The sequence below is a fragment of the Rutilus rutilus genome, assembly GCF_951802725.1.
Source record: "Rutilus rutilus genome assembly, chromosome: 21".
In the NCBI taxonomy this organism is placed as follows: domain Eukaryota; kingdom Metazoa; phylum Chordata; class Actinopteri; order Cypriniformes; family Leuciscidae; genus Rutilus; species Rutilus rutilus.
Genome location: NC_140226.1, coordinates 25,463,149 through 25,485,119, shown reverse-complemented (window position 1 = coordinate 25,485,119; position 21,971 = coordinate 25,463,149). Strand labels below are relative to the sequence as shown.

General features: G+C 36.1%; 1 protein-coding gene across 2 annotated transcripts; it reads left to right on the top strand.

The window, feature by feature from the left end:
- Nucleotides 1-20: 20 nt before the first annotated feature.
- On the top strand, nt 21-20,764 carry efr3ba (EFR3 homolog Ba). Of its 2 annotated transcripts, none has more exons than XM_084394336.1 (22): nt 21-380; nt 6,016-6,092; nt 6,883-7,010; nt 7,134-7,284; nt 10,731-10,852; nt 11,648-11,797; nt 12,232-12,357; nt 13,347-13,425; nt 13,888-14,023; nt 14,291-14,452; nt 15,228-15,339; nt 15,490-15,541; nt 15,699-15,871; nt 16,243-16,480; nt 16,721-16,849; nt 16,996-17,063; nt 17,366-17,493; nt 17,669-17,760; nt 17,871-17,919; nt 19,327-19,430; nt 19,589-19,638; nt 19,841-20,764. In XM_084394336.1, the coding sequence occupies exons 1-22, from the start codon at nt 374-376 to the stop codon at nt 19,938-19,940; spliced, it is 2,433 nt and encodes an 810-aa protein (XP_084250462.1). In that variant the 5' UTR covers nt 21-373; the 3' UTR covers nt 19,941-20,764. The 2 variants fall into 2 exon arrangements, with proteins under 2 accessions (XP_084250462.1, XP_084250461.1); XM_084394335.1 differs by having other exon boundaries at nt 19,324-19,430; nt 19,841-20,360.
- Nucleotides 20,765-21,971: the final 1,207 nt, after the last annotated feature.

The following is a 21,971-nucleotide window of genomic DNA, read 5'->3' as shown; positions in this document are numbered from 1 at the left end:
TCCTCATCTCCCTCCCACTCATTGTTGAATGGTCGGGAGGTGTGTGAATGTGTTCGTCTTTGCTGAGGAGGGGCTGCGTGCGTGCTTGATTGTGTGTGAGTGTGTATTTGTGTATTTGTGTGTGTGCACCTGTGTGTTAAACCAGCATTGTTCCTGATAGAGGGAAAGCTGTGCCGTGTTGTTTGGAAAATCCAAGGTCATTGGAGCCCGGTCACATGCGGCGTATGCGAGCGTGTGTGTGTGATTGAGTGTCTGTGAGTGTGTGTGTGTGTGTGTGTGTGTCTGTCTCTCCCTCTCTCTCTCTCTCTCTGGCTATGTGACAGAGAAAGAGGCTTCAGGCAAAGAACAGAGAATTTCATCAGGTTTTCCATCAATGTACGGTAAGGGCGATTGTGTGAGTGCATGATTGTGTTTATATGTATGGTAATTCCCTCCCTGTGTTGAAGGAAAGATTCATGTGCATCAGAGGAGATTATGGCAATGACAGCAGAATGATGCTGAAGCAACAGATTGCATGCAGCAATGCAGCTCTGCTCTATTTATTGTGCATATTTCGTTTCATCTTTCATTTTCAGGCTGCACCGGGTTAGGTTTATCCACACTTTGCACCAAATACTTAAACACGCACTACTAAAACACACCACTGCAATGTCCAGTTATTTACTTTAACCTTACATTTACATGTATGTACACATATTGATTTCTTTTATTTATATCTCCTGCTTTAGTTGTATGATTTTGCCCGACCAGCATGCGTGGTCGAGGGTGTTTTGAGTGAGCTGCAGGCAGTCAGGCTGCGACTCTGATTTCTCACAGCGTGGATGTGCGACTGGCTGTAGCACTTCAAAACCAGATCGATTACATTTTTAACGGCCTGAGTATTTCACCCAGATTTCTCCACGCATGAATGTAGGATTAAGTCAGTCATATATGATGATAGATTATGCTATTCAGATTTTACACTTAAGGAATTCAAAATAGGAGTAAATCAGCAATGACAAATCATGTATATGTTTTTCCTACATACATGCTACATACATCCTACATACATATATATAATTAAAATGACATTGAGTATAAACATAATTGGTTATTCTTGTATGCTTCAATGGAAGCACGAATATCTTGCTTTTTGTACAAAGGAGTTCACATGGTCAGTGTTATAAAATATCCTTGTTTTTTTATTTGTGCACTAGAATCCTGATACTCCTAAATATACACTACCATTTTAAAAGTTTGGGCTCAGTAAGATGCTTTAAAGAAATGAATACTTTTATTCAGCAAGGATGCATTAAATTGATCAAAAGTGACAACAAATATTTACGATGTACAAAACAATTATATTTCAAATATATTGTTATTTTGAACTTTCTATTCATTAATGAATCCTGAAAAAAAATTGTATCACGGTTTCCACAATATTAAGCAGCACAACTATTTTCAACATTGATGATAAGAAATGCTTCAAATCAGCATATTAGAATGATTTCTGAAGGATCATATTAGAAGACTGTTCAACTTTGCCATCACAAAAATAAATGACATTTTGAAATATATGAAATAGTTAATAAGACAATAGTTACTTAAATTTAATAATATTTTACAATAGTATTACTGTTTTTACTCTGTTTTTGATCAAATGAATGCAGCCTTGCTGAGAATAAAATAAATGTATTTTAAAAACATTACAAACTTAGGCTACTTACTCAACTTTTGAATGGTAGTGTATCTTTTTAAATTTATGCCACAATGTATTTATTTTTATTTACTTTTTCTGAATCCCCACATTTTCTTTTGATTTATATGTTAAATTAGATGTTTTATTCGTAGTATATTCTCCGACTTTTGGACATCAGTGTGTCATTTTAGTAACAATCGCAAACTATTTTGGGGCATATGCAATGCTTTAATAGCAATACTGAAACACATTCACTGTACCCTAAAGCTTTTACAAAAAGGCACATCATTATTCTCATACAGATGTATGCAAATCATAGTTTTAGATGAACTAACTGCTCATGGAAGTAGAGATGGCAGTGACAAAGTTGAAGAAGTAAATCAATAGATTACATTCCCCTGCCTATCATGAAGTTCCCTTTCTGTAGTTCTGCTTTTTCACTGTGACACTGCCGTATGAGAGTGAGTGTCTTTGATATTGTGTCCTGTTTTGGGCAATCTGAAGGGATATGGCAACTGTGTTGGCTGATGTGCTAAATATAGCTGTCGTTTTAAGAAGCTCTAACAATTCAGGGGAAATGTATTTAGAGTGAATGCGTCACTACGAGAGAGGCAGTGCCCAGAGTATGCGTTTTGTGTTTCGGAAAGATTGATTTTCCATACTGTAGCTTCCACAACATGGAGTTTGATTCATTCGCATGCATAGTGAGTTGTGAGTTATGTAATTGCTTTAGTAGCTCTTATCAAAGCCCTATTAAAGCTGGATGTCTTCTAGTATCCCTGCCAGCTTGGAGGATATCATGTCAGCCATATAGTAGTACATCCGAGCATGACTAGTTCTTTATTGTGACCTAATCCTCTTTGTCACAGTGCCAGCGATAGCCTTTGTTTCGCAGCGTATGCAGATAGCAGATGTGCATGTAGGTTGTTCTTGGCAACAAAGTATGCGCTTACTTCCCTAGAATTGATGCTACACTCCTGATGTAAATTATTTAGTTGTTTGTGCTTTTTGAGCGTAACAGTTTACATTTATTTGTTAACATTGCTATTAAATGTACAGCATTATGATAAAGTGAGTTAAAATAATAAACCTAAAAGCAGATATTTTGGCCTCATGGGCTCAGTCAGTGTGACTATAGATTCTGTCAGGTGAATGATAGGTGAGTACACATACCCACATAAGAGACAGAATTATGAGGGCTGTAAACCAGAGGGAACTGTGGAGGTAATATTTACCACCCTGTCCGAGAAGCAGAATGCCAAAGTGCTTGCGTTTCATAAATATAGCTCATGCAGTGTAAAGCAGTTCCTGTAGCTCTTTGTATGGAGCTTGGATTTATGAACTCAATGTTTAGCCTACCTTCTGCTATTTGCATGATTATGTTGGTGGGCTGCTCATCAAGTCCTTTGTTTTAGAAGCACAAATGCATGGTACAGATAATTTCACTGAAATTTACCAGTTTAAACCAGTTTATTGTTAAATTATTATTTATAATAAAAAATATTATTAAAATTATAATAAGATACATTTAGAATAATATTTTTTTATACACGACACCGTTTTCAACTAAAAATGTACAACTTTTTATGCGTTTTGGCTGCTCATTAACACGACAACAGCATTTTGGTGGCCTGAAAACGCAAACTTTTGAAAACGGGTTTCAAAGTGCAAGTCTTTGAACTATACCGTTATCGTCTCGGTGTAAACTACAGTACAAAAATGGGAATTTGTGAAAACAGTGACATCATGCACATGCGTATTACGTGTTCAGTCTATAGGCACATAGTGTTTCTTTACAAAGTGACATCTCCAACTACTGACCTGGCATGCATAACACAGCGTTTTTAGATGTTTTTGCTGATCCGTGTGAACGAGATTGTTTTGACAACGTTGTCGTCTGTACACAAAAAATGCACTGTTTCAAGAAAAATGCAAATGAAGACATAATTTGTCGTGTAAACGTAACAGACCCATACGTTTTCATTTATTTTAATCATTTGTTCTGGCTTTTAGTTCCAATTTTTTGAAACATGTCTTTATAATGTCACTATTTTCCATAGCCTATGCCTGTTTAAATTTTATTTTGCAAAAAAATATTTATATACTTATTTATTTGTAAGAATGAGCTATCAGTCAAAAACCATTAAACCTGTTGTTTTGAAAGTATTTTTCCTAACCAACTACTTAGGCCAATTAAAATGCACAGCAATCTGTGTAGTTGTTTGTTTGTGTAATTTTTTAAGTGATTAGTTACACATTGCAGTCATTAATGACCCCTTTTTTGACAGCAGAAACACTCTGGGAGTGAGAAATAGTGTGAGTGTGAGAGGATTCACTGCAGTCTTGAGTGTGTGGGTGGAAATATTCGTGTTGACTGTCAAGGTTTTTTTTTTTTTTTTTTTGCTGCTTGTGATGCTTTAGGCGTAGAGGTGTCACGCTGATGTGTCAAAACACTAGCAGGTGCACGGGCCAATGTGTGACTCACACTCCAGCTCTTCTCACATCTATACAAACACACCATAATTGCCAATCACGATCTTGGTAAACGCAAGCTTGACAGCAGCTAGTCAGACAGCAGGCTTCAGTCAATATACCTACATTTTGTGTTGCGTTTTGTTGACTGATTCTTTCACTGATAGATTCGGAATTGCTCGTATCAGTCATACTGCGTGTGATATGATCCTTAAAGGGGTAGGTCCCCAAAAAATGAAAATTCTGTCATAATTTACTCACCCTCAATTTGTTACAAACCTGTACAAGTTTCTTTTATCTGTTGAACACACACAAAGAATGTTGGTAGCCAGACAGTTGACGGTAGCCATTGACTTCCATAGGATTTTTTTTTTTCCTACTATGGAAGTCAGTGGGGGCCAGAAACTGTCTGGTTACCAACATTCTTCAAAATATTTTCTTTTGTGTTCAACAGATGAAAGAAACTTTTACATGTTTGGAACAACTTGAGCGTCAGTAAATAATGACAAAATTTTCATTTTTGGGTAAAATATCCCTTTAATATTTGTTGACTAGAATGAATAGCCATTGTGTGGGTGGGTGGTTGAACGCTGCTGTCTGATCGCTCCACCTGCTCTGGTTTGTTTACTTTCCTCCATGATGAAGCTCTTTCACTATGGTAATGGTGTAAATAGACTCGTCCTTCCCAGGGGTCTTGCCAAGGTGCTGCCTCTGACTCATCCGCCCAGACGGGGGTTTGTGTGTGTGTTTATTGAGAAAGCATGTTTGTGGAGTTTTAATTGGGTAGTTGACAAACAACATGGACATGAACTGATTTTATTCAACATCAAGATTTTAGGTTAAGCGTTATATGAATCTATAAGGAAAGGTTTGTATATTAGATGCTGTGACTAGTCAAATTGTTCACAATTTTAATCACATTTTACCTTCATGCAGGTCGCTTAATAGTCCTGTGGTGAACAATGACATTCTAAAAGAACATGAATTCCATTTAGCCTCTCTCAATTAATATGATTCATTAAACTCATAGCAGACTATGTTACTTTGCTACAGTTTATAAGAAGGTTATGAACATTAACCTCAGTGTTGTTATTAACTAAAACTATTACAAATCATTTTCAGTAACTGAAATAAAATAAAATATAATATTTGATGAAAAACTTCAACAAGAAATTGTTGCCATGGCAGCCTGAAATAAAGGTGAAGTACTAAAATTACTAAAACTAAACTGGAATGACAATAAATTATATATATAAAAATTACTAAATCTTAAACTAAAATTAAAAATGAAAATGAAAAAATTAACACTAATTGAAAATATTAATAAATACTATTACAGTGTATAAATAACACTAAAATAACACTGACTAATAAATAATCATGTTGTTCATTGTAATTTCATTATACCTAATGCATACAACTAATGGTATCTTATTCAACTTTATTTAAAAAATAAAATATTGTTTTTCTAATGAAATTATTTCCAACAAATCGACGACAATTGAAAATCAAATCCTTTTTTACCATTTTCCCCCCTGTGATTTACAGTGTGTCCCTTTATTGGTCTTCATAAGCCTTTTATTGGCTTTCAAGTGGCGGTGTAAAACCAAAACAATTCTAAATGATTTCTTTTCAAATCCATTTAACCGGCACACCAAGCTGCAGACGTTTCCTAAATACAGATGAATGCCTTTCCCTGAATCGACTGGCCTCACTTACTAGATTACAGCACACAGGTCTAATTTATTTAATGTGTTGATGCAATAAATAAACCTCACATTGAGTATAATTATAAAGACTATTGATCAATACTACATGCTGGAGATGCTCTGCTGCTCTAATTCACTTTGCCCCATGTTATTCAGGGGTTTGTGGATGCTGTGGGGCCCTGAGACCCCGCTATAAGCGGCTGGTGGATAACATCTTTCCAGAAGACCCTGAGGTAAGGTCAGATCAAATAAAAGCACTGAGTATGAAAAAGGGATGGTTCACTAGGCTTCTAGTGGTTATCAGTCATCAGTGATCAATGCAGTGATGTAGACATAGGCTTTCAATGGTGACATTTATTAGTTTTAGAGCCACTGTGGCATGGCAGATCTGCTGCGTGGTCACCCGATTGCGGTCAGTCGTTTTCACAGACACACATGCACTCAGTTTCAGGGATTTTCAGAGTGGGGTTTGGAAAATTTGATTTTGGAAATTACGAAAATTATTTTAACATTAAGAAATATTGTAAAAAAAAAAAAAGTGTGTGGGTGGGGTTCATTTCTTGCAACGTGCAAATGATCATAAATGATTTGTGTAAATGTCTTTTTCATCCTTTGCTTTCTCACTACTTGAATGCCTCTGTTCTGTACAGTTTTGAAATTATATTTATTGGAAATGCGATATGCAAATACATTTGAATTGCACATTGATACAAAGTATAAATTAAACAGTTTTCCAGATTACAAATAAAAGCCAGTTATTTAATTTTAGAAAGAACCCCCTGGTATATTTGACCATGGTTAAAGCACAAACCTGGAAAGCATTTGAATCTGTCTCTCTTCTGAATGATGATACAAGCTTCAGGATCTGTATCAGACTCAGAATAGAAGACAAATCATCTATGCAAGGTTCTTTTTGGGGAGAGAAAAGTTTAAAGTGACATTTTATGGTCATTTTTCATTTTATTTTTCTTCTGATAGTCTCTCTATCTGTCTACCCATCTTGTCTTGTCTTCTTCTTTAAAGGACGGTTTGGTGAAAGCTAACATGGAGAAGCTTACATTTTACGCCTTGTCTGCTCCAGAGAAACTAGACCGTATCGGTGCCTACCTGTCAGAAAGACTATCCAGAGATGTCGCCCGGCATAGATATGGGTAAAAACAAAAACTGGAAAAAAATGTAGTGATTGTTTTGACTGTATAATTTATACCTGATTTGTCACTATATATTTGTCTGTGATCGTTGGTAGGGCAGTATTATATTTGTGTTTCTCACAGGTATGTTTGTATTGCTATGGAGGCTTTGGACCAGCTGCTGATGGCCTGTCACTGTCAGAGTATAAACCTTTTTGTGGAGAGTTTCCTTACTATGGTGCGCAAACTGCTGGAGGCAGACAAACCCAACTTGCAGATCCTGGGCACTAACTCAGTGAGTAAAATTTACTGTCTTTAGTCTCTAGTGTAGTTACAGGGTGAAAATGATCACTGGATAAATCTACTTTGAGCTGGGTGTCTCTGCAGTGCGGAGGGAGATGTGGCTGCTGCATCAAAACCACAGGTGCAGGTGTAGGGCTCGGCCAAAAAATTGATTTTTCGATTAATGTGGTCGATTTAAAATCGATTCTCAAAGGCCACGAATCGATTCTTAGGGGTTCAAGTGCGTAGCGCTGAAACACTATTGTTATTGTTAATTTTCCCATGATGCAGCATTCTCCATCTAAAACTGATCGGACAGACCGAATCGTAAGTCGTAGAGACTTGGAACTTTGAGGGCTGGTAGTACTCACACCGCTTACAAAGTCACCAAAGGTGCGCCCCGAACGGCCTGACGGGGACGCTACACCGGTCAAAAGTACGAAATGGCTCATAACTCCTAAAGCGTTAGGCGTAGGCTTATGCCTCAGATTTGGCTCGTCACCCTGGGGAAATTTTCGGGTATTTTGGGTTTTTCCAAAAACCTATTTTTGCGAACTAGTCCTAAGTTTTTGGCCCGACCGGAACCAAACCAGTGCAGCAAGATTCTCTGGAGTCTGACTGTCAATATTTATGGAAATTTCGGTCCACGGTCCTTAAGGGCCGCCAAAACGTTCGAAGTAGGAGGAGTCACATTTACTAAATTGGCTTCAACTCGTGAACGGAACGAGAAATTTTCACCAAACTCAGCACACCTATGTAAGAGCTCATTCTGTGATCGCATGAAAAAGGATGCAGCGACTGGCCACTTGGTGGCGCTATAACTGTTAAAAAGGTGTCAAAATTATGTATTTCTATGGCAAATCCCATGAAATGGCTGAAAGCGGCCCTCTTCCTGCCTGATTTGCATACAACCTCACAAAATCACGTGATCCTAAAGAAGCTTGGAAACTTTTATGGACGTCGGGCCATTGGTGGCGCTTTAACTGTTATAAAGGTGAAAATATTATCTTATATTATCTTCGCAAAATTACATTTAAATGACTGAAAAATGGTCTGCTTTGAGCAGAACTTCACCAAATTAGCTGAGCATGTGTGCCATATTATTCTAAAGAATTGTGCAAACTTTATTACAGTATAGAGGTATTACAGTTTAAAAGAAAAAGAAAAAAACACACCAAAAAATACCACATTTCCATGATAAATGAGCTGAAAATGCAAAAAGCGACCTTTTTCCTCTCTGAGGTACATGTTAAAAGGCTTGATACAAATTTTGTAACCAGCAGCTCAAGAGTCAAGTGCTGAGACCCTATAGTTTTTTTTATAGGCCTTTTTTAGGCCCTTTTTATTAGGGGTTCAAGCGCGTAGCTTCTTCTTTCTTAATTTGCAATAGACGTCCCAATCCTTCTTGTGTTCTGTTTGCTGTACCCTTTGCCACATCTCTCTCAAACATAATGTTTTTCAACTCATTAACAATCCATGGTGCCCTAACATTCTTCACTGTACATTTTTTTTCATAGGTGCATGTTTGTCCACCAAAAGGTAAAATAATCTTTCAAATGCTGACAATGCATTATCAGGATGAACTTCCTTATAAACATCAATCCAACATACATTATTTACGTCTGTACAAAATGATTCTTGACTGAATCTCTTATATGATCTTTCATAAATTGCTTTTGGTTTTCTAAGCGTTTATATGCTTGCTAAATAAAACATAATATCTTTTTACGCATGTGCTTAAAGGCCTTAAACCGCTTAAACCCCTATAAATGCTGCTTGCAGCTTTACATTTTTCATATTATTTATTTATCTATCACCCAAAAGCCAGTATTGGTTTTCCTACACTGTTCATAGGCTTGCAGCCTCCATGTTACAGCTAATGCTGAGATTTTGTTTGTTTTATCTTAAACATAAAATAACCTGATCCTGTTTGATCAAGGCATGCGACTGTTCTGACTTGTCCAATTTTCAGCATCAATTTTTCATCTTGCATCAAAATCCTGTCTATTCATTGTGTGCATTTGAAATATAGAGTTGGGTTCTGTTTTAATGTACCAAAGTGTACCTAAAATAAATAGTTTAATATACAGGTTTGTGGCTCTTAATTTCTTTATTATTAATTAACCACTTGTAAACTTATGTTCACTGTTCTTTTTTATAAATATAGGATTTGTATTAAATCTATATTCATTGAGTCGAATCGAAAATCGAATTCAGAATTGAAATTAAAATGAAATTAAAATGTTACAATGTCGTAAAATGTTTTTATTTTCATAGAGAAGATGTTGTTATAGCTAGACCATGAAATATGGTTCTCCTCATAATGTATATGCCCACTCCAACTTATCTCATTTCATTTTACATGACATGCATTCAAAACAAAAATGAATTTATCCTCTGTACAGTAACATGAAACCTCAACATCGTCCCGGAGAGGTTTACACCAACCTAACTCACATGCTAATGGGAAGAGTTCTCAACTTCAAAACCGCTCACATCTGATGCTTCTGAAATATAAAGGCTTAAAGATTAAAAAGAGATTACTTTTTACAGATAGAGGCCAGATGGGGCAGGGCTTAAGGCATGTGGCCCATAAATGTTGAAAGCAGTGCGCATGTTTGACAAAATGTCTTAAAATGTTTTATATTACCATGAACTGCATAGCCCCATCAATATACAAATATTCAATATCAAGCTTCAGCAATAGCAGGTGTTTGACTTCTAAATGTGTTTGGTTTCTAAATGACCTTTGAATTTGAACGTTTCACCCATTTTTTTACAGTCTATGGTTTCACCGCACAACACGCGTTATGGCACAAACCATGTATTCAATGAAGTTTGTGTCTTTTTTCTTTGATCTTACATAGTTTAGTTCATAATTTGAGGATCAAGGCATGTCACAAAACATGTCCATGTTGGATGTGTCTGATTAGTTTCTATCCAGTGACATTTTTTTACACCAAAATACTGTAGAGTTTGATCTATTCATGTATTCATTAGTGATTGTTGAATATAATTTTAATATCTGGATTTCGCAGCATCAGAAAGATTCTTTAACTGTGTATTTACCAAAAAACCTTCAGTCACACTTGGGTATATGTTAGGTGGCTACTATAACTACTATATTCTTAACTATTTGATGCAGTATATGTATTATGTACATATATGTTGGTGCAATATAATTGCATTTAAAGGGGTCATTTAACAGAAAATCGAAATGTCCTTGATATTTACACACACACTGTGGAGAAGGGCATGGATTTGTGCGATGAAGTTTACCAATCACAGCAGTGGGCTCTAACTCCTATCATCCTAATTATCCTAAAAAAACTAACCGTAACTCAAACTTGTTAGCAGTAAATGCAAAACATTTAGGCATTTAATGTTAGTACATAGTAAAGGGCACCTATTATAAAGTGTAACCAAACTTTCTATATTTTTCTGCTCTTTCTCTTTAAGTTTGTGAAGTTTGCAAACATAGAGGAGGATACACCGTCATACCATCGTAGCTACGATTTCTTTGTCTCACGCTTCAGTGAGATGTGCCATTCCAGTTACGAGGATCCAGATATTCGCACAAAGTGAGCATGTCTTTCCAGCATTTCAACAGAGGAAGATTTTTACACCCAAAAATATGCATTTTCAAAATCTGGTTTCTTCTTGTTTTTGTTGGTTAAGCCTCTGATGCATGGTGTCCCTTAACATGGACAGATATTTAAAGGTACACTGTGTAACTTTTGTCCCTCTAGCCGTTAAAAACTAAACTACATACCTTTTATGTTAAAACTGTGTAATCTAAAATGGATGGAAATTGTATATGCAATTCAAATACATAAAGGAGAAATGACTTATTCAAAAATAATAGAAGTAGCCTAAATGTAAAATGTGTGACTTTCATTTCTTAGACTATTTGAAATGAAATAATAATGTTATAATAAATAACAAATCAAATAAATAATAAAGAGAATTCATTATATTATGAATAATGCAAATTTGTTATTAAATTGCAATTAATTAAACGATATTATCCACAATTATATGACTTACTGTGAACTTCAAAGCTTTGTAGAAATGGAGCGATAGGGATATATATAAAAAGGAAATTCACATGTGTGTACACATGCCTGCATGAGAGTGTGTGGGTGAGATTGTGCCTCATTGAGTGGAACAAGATTAGAAATAATATATTCTTCTTTTGAAGTAAAAGGAAACTATTTTTTCCTTTGATTTAATAATTCATGCACCAGGGGCTGAATTGCATAATTCAGTGCACTTAAAATATCCATATGTATAAATCCACATGTCTCATAAGCGTGACTAACTAATGTCAGTTTGGGTTGTGTGTGTGTGTGTGTGTGTGTATATCTCTGTGTAAGGATTCGTATGGCAGGGATCAGGGGTCTTCAGGGGGTGGTGAGGAAGACTGTCAATGACGAGCTGCAGGCAAATATTTGGGACCCTCAGCACATGGACAAAATCGTGCCGTCTCTCTTGTTCAACCTCCAACAGGAAGAAGCCGCAGAGAGGTGCCTCGCTTACACAGTCACACATGAAGAGAAACAGACACTTTTAGTCTAATGGAAGTGTGAATTTTCTTCCGAGAAACAATGTCTTTCAAATAACTATTAGCCAGTCTGTGTGATTAAGCTAATTAACTTCTAATCGAATGCTATTGAAAAGTGTGTGATATAACAGCAGACTGCCTACAACTGAGGTGTCAGGCTTTTAAATGCAATAAGAAAGTAATTTATTCTAGAAGCTGCTGTACTGTAAGCCTTATAAACCCAAAGCCCGAGGGTCATGTGCAGATGAACAATGATGAACTTAGAACCATAAAACCTGTTCATATCTTCACCTCTGGGGAAATCACTGACCACTACTAATGGTATTGCCAACAACAATTGCCTATTAATTCAGCCCTGGTTAATGTGTGTTTTCTGTTTCTGATTTCTATCGATAGGTCTCCTTCCCCAGGGGCAGAGAAGGAGAAGGAAAGTCCAGTGGAACTAACCGAGAGATGCTTTCGAGAGCTGCTGGGACGAGCCGCCTATGACAACATCAAGAATGCTGTGAAACCTGTACTCATGTGAGTGTTTATGCACCTGTACCTTATCAAACACAAGAGGGTAGCAAGGAGACAAGTCTGTTTTCATGTTTTAGTGCATTTGTGTGAGGCATGAATATTTTAACAATATTAATTAACGATTGTTGATTTAAAATGTTATTTTGAATAATAAAGGACATACTGTATATGTGGCAATATATGGCATACAATGAAACTTATAAATGAATGATTGAGATGACATTAATGATCATGTTACTAATTGACTGGACTACTAGTACATATGCACATACACTACCATTCAAATGTTTGGGGTCAGTAAGATTTTAATTATTTATTTATTCTTTTTTTTGTTGTTGTTGAAAGAAATTAATACTTTTATGCATTAAGGATGCATTAAATTGATCAAAAGTGATGGTAAAGACATTTATAATGTTACAAAAGATTTATATTTCAAATAAGCGCTGTTCTTTTCAACTTTTCTATTCATCAAAGGATCATGTGACATTGAAAACTAGAGAAATGGCTTCTGAAAATTCAGCATTGCCGTCACAGGAATAAATTACATTTTATAATACTTTCATTTAGAAAACAGTTATTTTAAATTGTATCCCAAACTGTTGAACAGTAGTGTAAATGGAATGGACATGAATGGATTAAATGAATTATTAATAATTAAAACAAATTTGATAGAAAATTAACTGATTTTTGATTTTGGTTGTCGTGGTTTCCATTTATCCATTTAAATTAATTTATGTCATCCTAGAATGTTTAAAAAAAAAAAAAAATGTATTCAATAATGACACGCATACAAAGCAATACAGAAATATAACATTGGAAAGAGAAAAAAAAATTTTTAAATAAAAATTAAACAATTCGTCCTCATTGTTAGCCTAAAACAACTACACAGTAAACGTATCTGTTACGCCGGTGTATTTTATGACCTACTATATGTGCTTTTTCCTGCTCTAGTTCTGTTTGCTGAAGCTAATCATTTACTTTTGTATTTTCAGGCACCTTGATAATCATTCACTCTGGGAGGGCAAAACATTTGCAGTGCGCTGTTTCAAAATCATTATGTACTCCATTCAGGTAGATACAAACAGCTTTGCTGAAATTTGGTCGTACAAGTATGTAATGCAAAATACAATACAAGACTTATTTTTGTGGAGCATGGCCCTTTGATACTAAATAATTATAGGGTGTTTGGGGACATATTTTATACATTACAATGGGGTTCAAAACTCTCATACCAGTAGCTAAAATATTAAATTTTTTGCAATTGGAGTTAAAAATTACATTGATGTATTAACATTTTATATTGACTTTACATCATAACATTTCTCTCTGTTTTCAGTGTTAAAAATCTGTTTATATTTATTTACAGGTTTAAATACATTTTTGAATGGCCTCAGAGTTTTGGACCACAGTGTATTTTGAATCTAACTGAACACTATCATTCAGTGTGACTCTAAAGCTTGAAAATATGATTTGATATTTCCATGTTCATCTGTGTTACTGTAATATTAACTATGTCTGCTGTTTCTTTGACAGACCCAACATTCACATCTGGTGATTCAGCAGCTATTGGGCCACTTGGATGCCAACAGTAAGAATTCAGCCAGAGTGCGTGCTGGGATAGTGGAGGTGATCTCAGAAGCAGCGGTCATAGAAGCCAGTGGCTCTATAGGTACCAGGCTGTCTTTAGACCACTAGAGGGAGCACTAAACCCACCTCATTAGACAAAATAAGCACTTTATGTGATTTTGTTTCTGATAATATTATTCTTTCATTACTTATTTACTTCTTAATGTAAAAGTGATATACATGCTGATTATTTCATATGCATCAATATTTATATGTTTGACAAATAATTCGATTTTATACTGTAGAAATCATACACATCTGCATTGTTCCTTTTAATTTAGTTTCGGCTGTGTGCCGTACCTCTCCACAGGGCCCACAGTACTGGAGGTGTTTAATACTCTACTGAAGCAGCTCAGGCTCAGTGTGGACTACGAACTCACTGGATCCTATGACTCTTTTGCAAACATGGGCTCCAAGGTCATTACAGTACATGAGGAGAGACAACTCCAAGAATCTGTCATTAAAACTATTGGTGGGTGAACAATGAATGTTTGTGAGTAAATCTGGCAGTTCAGCGGTCAAATATTTTTGTAAAATGAACGTGGCTAAACACTATAATTGACTGTTGTCAAACTGATTTCCTACATAGCTGATCTCAGTTTCATATCACTCCACATTTTCTTTCGTCTCAAATAACATTTCTATCTCAATATTTTTAGATAATTTTTGATAATTGATTAATTGGTAATTGATTTTTTTCTAAATAGAAAAAAACTTTAACTGTCACTCCATCAAACATAGATAGATAGATAGACAGACGGACAGACAGACAGACAGATAATTAGATGGATGGATGGATCAAACAGATAATTAGATAGATAGATAGATAGATAGATGGATAGATAGATAGATAGATAGATAGATAGATAGATAGATAGATAGATAGATAGATAGATAGATAGATAGATAGATAGATAGATGATGGATGGATCAGATAGACAAAAACAGATAGATAGATAGATAGATAGATAGATAGATAGATAGATAGATAGATAGATAGATAGATAGATAGATAGATAGATAGATAGATAGATAGATAGATATTTAGATAGATATTTCATGCCTGTTTATTTATTTATTTATTTGCTGAGTAGCTGTGTAACGAGTGGGTTAATGTACAGTCACCTAGTCATTATCACAAAATAAAGCCTATCGGGACTCCCATGAGAGGTCTTGTACCACCCTGAAGGGATTTATTTAACCAGCTGACTGTGCACAATCTCTCACTTAACTTTATTTTTTTACAGGCTCTTTTGCAAACACGCTGCCCACCTACCAGCGCTCGGAAGTCATGCTGTTCATCATTGGTAAAATTCCTGTGCCTGGCATGTATCCGTCTCTGGGGTCGGCCAACACCGGGTGAGACAGGGTTACAACCTAGACTTTATATATTAGACACGTTTATAATGTATTTCTGCTGGCCAGAGATGAAATGCAAATTAGCTGAGGATTAACACAGATAAACGCCAGCATAGCAAGAATATGTGTTTTGTCTGTTTCTGGTTTCAGGGTTGAGGGCAGTAGGATGATCCAGATTATGTTGCTAAAGTCTCTGCTGCAGGTGAGCTGGTTTGTGTCAGTCATAATCACACGCTGTGCCTAGCGGAGGGCCATTTACTCTTCCTGCTGTTTCATGATATCCACAGTTGCTGATGCAGTCCAAAAGTTTAATGGTCTCATGTGCCTTTTAAACGTCGGCCTCTCTCTTTCTCCTTCAGGTAACAGCAGGATTCCAGTCTACGAACATTTTGACAGCACTTCCCACCTCATTCCTGGACCCTCTCTTGTCCTTTACTCTGATGGAGGACGCAGAGATCCGTCTACTTGTTCTAGACATCCTCGTCAGCATCATTGATCGTCATGACAACCGGCACAAATTCACCCCTGTCAGGTTCGGGCACACTGACCAACTCAAGACTCTAGGAATCTACAATGTACCTCTAAAAAAAATACCAAACTACCATGCTTTGAAAAATGTCATGACTCAAAACATTTTACTGTTGTAGTATAGTCCTTCTCTAAAAATGAATTTCAGTATTATTTGAATTTTTTTTATTTTTTATATAAGCCTAAGGATGTGTAACCATGCATGATCAATTAAATACCTAAATACTTAATATCTGATTTGACCCTTCCAAAATATTTTTTGGAATATTTACAATATGATTGCACTTTTTTTTGCACTTTTGCTACAGTAGGTCCTGAGGATTAAAGTTACCTGACAAAACATTTTACAGTGTGTTTTTGTGTTGTTTTCTACAGAATTATATCAGATATCTCAGTACTAAAGCTGAAAGTAGACAAATGCTCAAGGCAGGATAACCTGTTCATGAAGAAACACAGCCACAGGCTGTACCGCCACATTTACCTGGCCTGCAAAGAGGAAAGCAGCGTCCAGCGACACTTTGAGTCTCTTCATATGCTGCTGGGGTTGATCTGTGTGGAACTGGCCAATGAGGAGGTGGTGGTGGACCTGATCCGACTGGCTTTGGCCTTACAGGTATTTCTGTCACTCCCTGTGATATGCGCATGACTGTGGCATAATAATATATGCTAGTAAATATAAATGTTAAAAGCTAACACAAGTTGACTTCTCTTTACAATATGTTCAAGTAATGTATAGTATTTAACTGTGTGTCTTACAGACAAGTCATTAAAGTGTCTATCAACCTGCGGTACAACAACAATAGTACTCAGCTTTTTTTTTCTTTTCCACTGATTGATGTATCCTCTTCCTCAGGACCTGGCCTCGACTGAAGAGGCTCTTCCTGTATATACCCGCTGTGCCATCCATGCTCTGTCAGCTGCCTACCTGAACCTCATCAGCCAGCTGACCACTGTGCCCACCTTCTGCCAACACGTCCATGAGGTGATCTGTCTGTCTGTCTGTCTATCTATCTATCTTGTTTGTCTATCTCGTCTGTCTGTCTGTCTTTCTGTCTGTCTCATCCATCCATCTACCCATCTGTCTGTTTGCCTGTCTGTTTGATAGAGTGACAGTTTTTTTTCCTGCAGGTGATTGAGTCAAGAAAGAAAATTGTCCCTTTCCTGCTTCCAGAGGATGTTCTTGTTGAGAGCTTTAAGTAAGCAACACCTTGCAGTCTTCAAACCACTGTAGAGACTGTTCAGACTAACATAATGTTCTTTTCACCATTATGAGAGACATAACTTTTCTGCCATGGCCCACACTGACAGACCGACAGAAATGTGTAGTTCTGTCTCATTTCTTATGAACATCTGTGCTGGGTCGGGAACGTACTGTACAGTTTTTTTCATTCTTTCAGTTATGGTTAAATAATCCTAGTGCTCCTTCACTCGATGATCATCATGGGTCTGGTTCTTACTGCTGAAGCTGAAGAATAGCTTTAGCCTCTTTCTCTTTCAGGATCCCAGAGAAGCTGGAGACGGTGGAAGGAGAGGTGCTGTTTTTGCAGGCTAAGATAGCAGAGATGCTGGGCGGCAGTGGATACAACACAGAGAGACTGGCAACACCATACATCCCACAGATCACAGGTCTGACTCTTAACCTGACATTTAAATGCACTGAAACTGCATGTCTGGTCGTATTTTTGTCTTTTTTGGGGGGCATTTCACAGTTTAATATTATATTACAGCTGAGATTTTTTGTTTTTTCTCTTGTATTCTTCATAGTATATATAAAAAAAAAAAAATTGTTTTTGTAACTCAGATGAAGACAGACTGTCCAAGAGAAAGAGCATTGGAGACACTGTCTCTCTGCAGTTAGAGATGGATTCTAGAAACAGTCCAGAGAAAGAACAGGTAACATCTTCATTACACTAGTGTGTGTGTGTGTGTGTGTGTGGCCACCTCATAGAATTGGATCTACTATCAGCTATATTTTTATTCATCTATGATCTGTATCCTTACAGAGATCCACAGCAGAACAAATAACATTTGAAACTCTTAAACAAGCCATTGGTAAGTCTTGCATGATTTGAGAGTTTACTTGCATTGACATTGTATGTACACTACCGTTCAAAAGTTCGGGTTGAGTACCTTTTGTTTTTTGTTTTTAAAGTAATGAATACTATTATTCAGCAAGGATGCATTAAATTGATCAAAAGTGACATTACTACAAAAAATATTTTGAGCTATATATTTATCACAGTCTCACAGAATGCTGAAAAAAGTATCAATGTTTCAAAATGGATAATTAGAAATGTTTCTTGAGCACCACATCAGCATATTATAATGATTTCTAAAGGATTATGTGACACTGAAGACTGTAGTCATGTATTAATAATGCTGAAAATTCAGCTTTGCCATTACATGAATAAATTACATTTTAAAATATTGTTAATGTATTTTAAATTGTAAAAAAAAATTCACAATAATACTGTTTTTACTGTATTTTTGATCAAATAAATGCAGCCAAGGTGAACATAAGACTTCTTTTAAAAACGTAAAAAAAATCGTACCGACCCTAAACTTTTTAATGTTATTAGGTCATTTTTATGCTTATGTCTTTAAGTGTTGTTATAGAAATGCTGCAGAACTGTCTCTTTGATTAAAGGGATAGTTCACCCAAAAAATGAAAATTCTGTCATTAATTATACTCACCCACATGTCGTCCCAAACCCGTAAGCCATTCGTTCATCTTCAGAACGCAAATGGAAGATCTTTTTGATGAAATCTGAGAGCTTTCTGTCCCTCCATTGACAGCTACGCAACTACCACTTTCAAGCCCTAGAAAGATAGTAGACATCATTAAAGTAATACAAGTGACTCCAGTGGTTTAACCTCAATTTTATGAAGTGACATGAGTGCTTTGTTTGCGCAAAAAAACATAATTTACCACTTTATTTACAAAATATGAATCTCGTAAATATGAACGCGCACTGGAGATAAATATTTTAAAATTATTGTTATTTTTTTGCACAAACAAAGCATTTACACCAGTGGAGTCACATGGATTTTCTTCTTACGATGTCTTTATTACCTTTCTGGTGCCTGAAAGTGGTAGTTGCATAGGCTGTCAATGGAGGGACAGAAAGCTCTCAGAATTCGTTAAAAAGATCTTCATTTGTGTTCCGAATATGAACAAATGTCTAACGTGTTTAGAACGACCTGAGAGTGTTTAATAACAGAATTTAGAATTTTTGGGTGAAATAACCCTTTACTGATTTCTATAAAATATGATTTGAAATTATCCTTTTTCATTAAACACAAAAGACTAGAGAAGACACGATACAAAAACATTTTTATTAGTTGTTATATCATTCAATTTAACTAAACTTTTAAAGGGTTAAAAGGACATTTTGTCGGCTGGTCTGTGGCACAGTTAGGACAGAATCACCCGTGAGTGTGTGCGTGTGTGTTCAGTAGACAGTGTGAATGTAGAGGAGCTGGAGAGAGAGCGCAGAAGGCTGGTGGTGGAGAGGTTTCAGAACGCTCCATTTGAGGAGATAGCAGCCCACTGCGGGGCCAGGGTGAGTGTAATGCAGCAAGCCTGTATACACACACTCTCTAGCTCTAATTTTAGCATCAAAAAGCACAAACACAGCTCTTCTGTTCAGTGCCTACATCTGTTCGTTTCTTTTTATATTGTGGATGACCTCTCCACCTGTACTGTTTTTTATTTTTGTAGGCTTCCCTACTGCAGAATAAACTCAACCAAATCTTCGAAATCACAATCAGGTACATGATCTTCTGTAACAGTTTATAAATTAGCTTTTCTAAACATTCAATTGTGCATAAAGGACGATATATATACTATGTAATATCATATATAAAAATACATACAGTATGAATCGACTACAATGGAAAGAGGCTGTATTGTCTGTCTCATGTGTTATTGACATTTGTTTCATCTTTCTTTCTCTCTCTCTCGGTTGGATAGGCCTCCGCCGAGTCCGTCTGGCTCTGTCGGGAACGGTCACGGCCGGACCCGCTCCATACCAGTGTATGAAATGAACTTTCCAGACCTCTGTGTATACTGAGATACTCTGGAGTCCCAGTCGCCTCATACAGCTGTTTTCATCCTTCTATTATCACTCCTTCTCAATGTCCAGGTGTAACTGTCTTCTAAACCATGTCCTCTAGTGCAGTGGTTCTCAACTGGTTTGGCCATGGCATCCACATTTTCCAATGGCCATTAACCCACGACCCGATTTTATTTAATTTTTTTTGGAATTTGACCTAATACAAAAAAAGTGTGTGTATATAATTAGTCCATAAAAATTATAATAAATCATCAAAAATGGTCAACACACACATAAGTGCCAACCCAGTTTACTTACGCACACATAAATTGTAAGACTATCACTAATACTGATGAATAAACAGTAAATGGTAAGATAAATAAAAGTCCTAAACTAGTTTTTGTTAATACAATAAAGTAAGCTAGTAAGAGCCGCCACAAATAAAATATACAAAATAACAGTGTTATAATAGAACAGCATGCAAATCTTTCCCAACTTACACACAAAGTACCTGTTACATAATTTATTGGTACTTTTTTCATGACTTACTAATTGACAACATAACTACGACATTGCATGCTTTTAATTTCTGTGATAAGTTATAAACAGCACGTTTTTGCGCGCTATAAGCATAGTATAACGTCTGACAGGACAGGAAAGTTTGTTTTTCTGAGGTAGAGACTTTTTATTTCGTAACAAGTAATGAAATAACGTTAGAATAATGACACTGACAACATCTCATCTGACCGCAGATGCTGAAACAGGACAACATGTTTTTCTGCGTCTGACAGAAGTGTCAACAGCTTTCACGCACGTCTTTCAAAATAAAAGTCTTGCATCAGAAAAACATAGAATTACGTTTGTTGTTGTTTCTTTGACTGCACACTCCGCAACCCACTCAAAACGGTCTTGCGACCCACCAGTTGAGAAACACTAGTCTAGTTTATTATCGGACTTTAGATAAGGATTATGGCTGTACTTTATCCTGAGGTCTATTTATGCCAACAAAGACAAACAAACCAAGAGAATATACCATGTGTTGGTTAAATATGCACTTAAACACTTAGTCTAGATAAAAAGGGCAGAATTTATTGACAAATGATCGTAGCTTGTCTGCGTAGAGAGTCTGTTGTGCAGTCTGTTGTTCAGAGCAAGTGATTGGTTTTCTTGTACTACTAAAAAGTAAAGCTGCCTTAAATTTTGTATCTTAAGTTAAGAACATTTGTTTAAGAATGTCCTAATGTTTCCAAAACCTTTTTCAATGTGTGGGTACAAACAGTTGAGCTAAATACAAGCTTTGTTTGCATGTTTAAACGTCTCTACATGCTGCAATAACAGTTGTATTTAAAGCAATAATTATTGAATTTAAAAATTAAAACTATTGGATAGAAGCTGAAGAAAAAATATAGCAAATAGTAAGTTTCCAGTTCAACTGAATACAGGTTTTATCAATTAGAAGTGATGGTTAAAGGGATAAAAATGAAAATTCTCTCATCATTTACTCACCCACATGCCACTCCATATGCATGATTTTCTTTATTCTGTGGCACACAAATGGATATTTTTTTTAGAAAAGTCCATATAATGCAATAAACATCTGGGACGGCATGAGCGTGAGTAAATGATGAGAAAATGCTTATTTTTGGGTGGCGTATAACTTTAATGACACTGTGTAAGAAAATGAATGTTCACATAGTAAAGTCAGTCCCGTATCATCATTTATTACTATAATCGCTGCAGTTTCCTACATCTGTACCACACTAACAGGTGAAGGGTACGAGTTTTCATGTGTTTGATTGTATAAATAGTTTTTTTCTGAACCAGAGTGAAGTGATGACGCTTCTTAGGGCACACGGTCACATTAGCAAAACTTGTAAAATTTCGTGAACAAAATCACATTAACAAAATTTCAAGTTTTCAAATTTGAGTAAGCGGCACTTCATACATCACCACATGCAGTACAGTATTGACAATGGACCTACTTTGCTCGCAAAATTTGCTGAAGTTTCGCTAACGTGACCACACTTTTAATGCAAATTTCCCAAATGG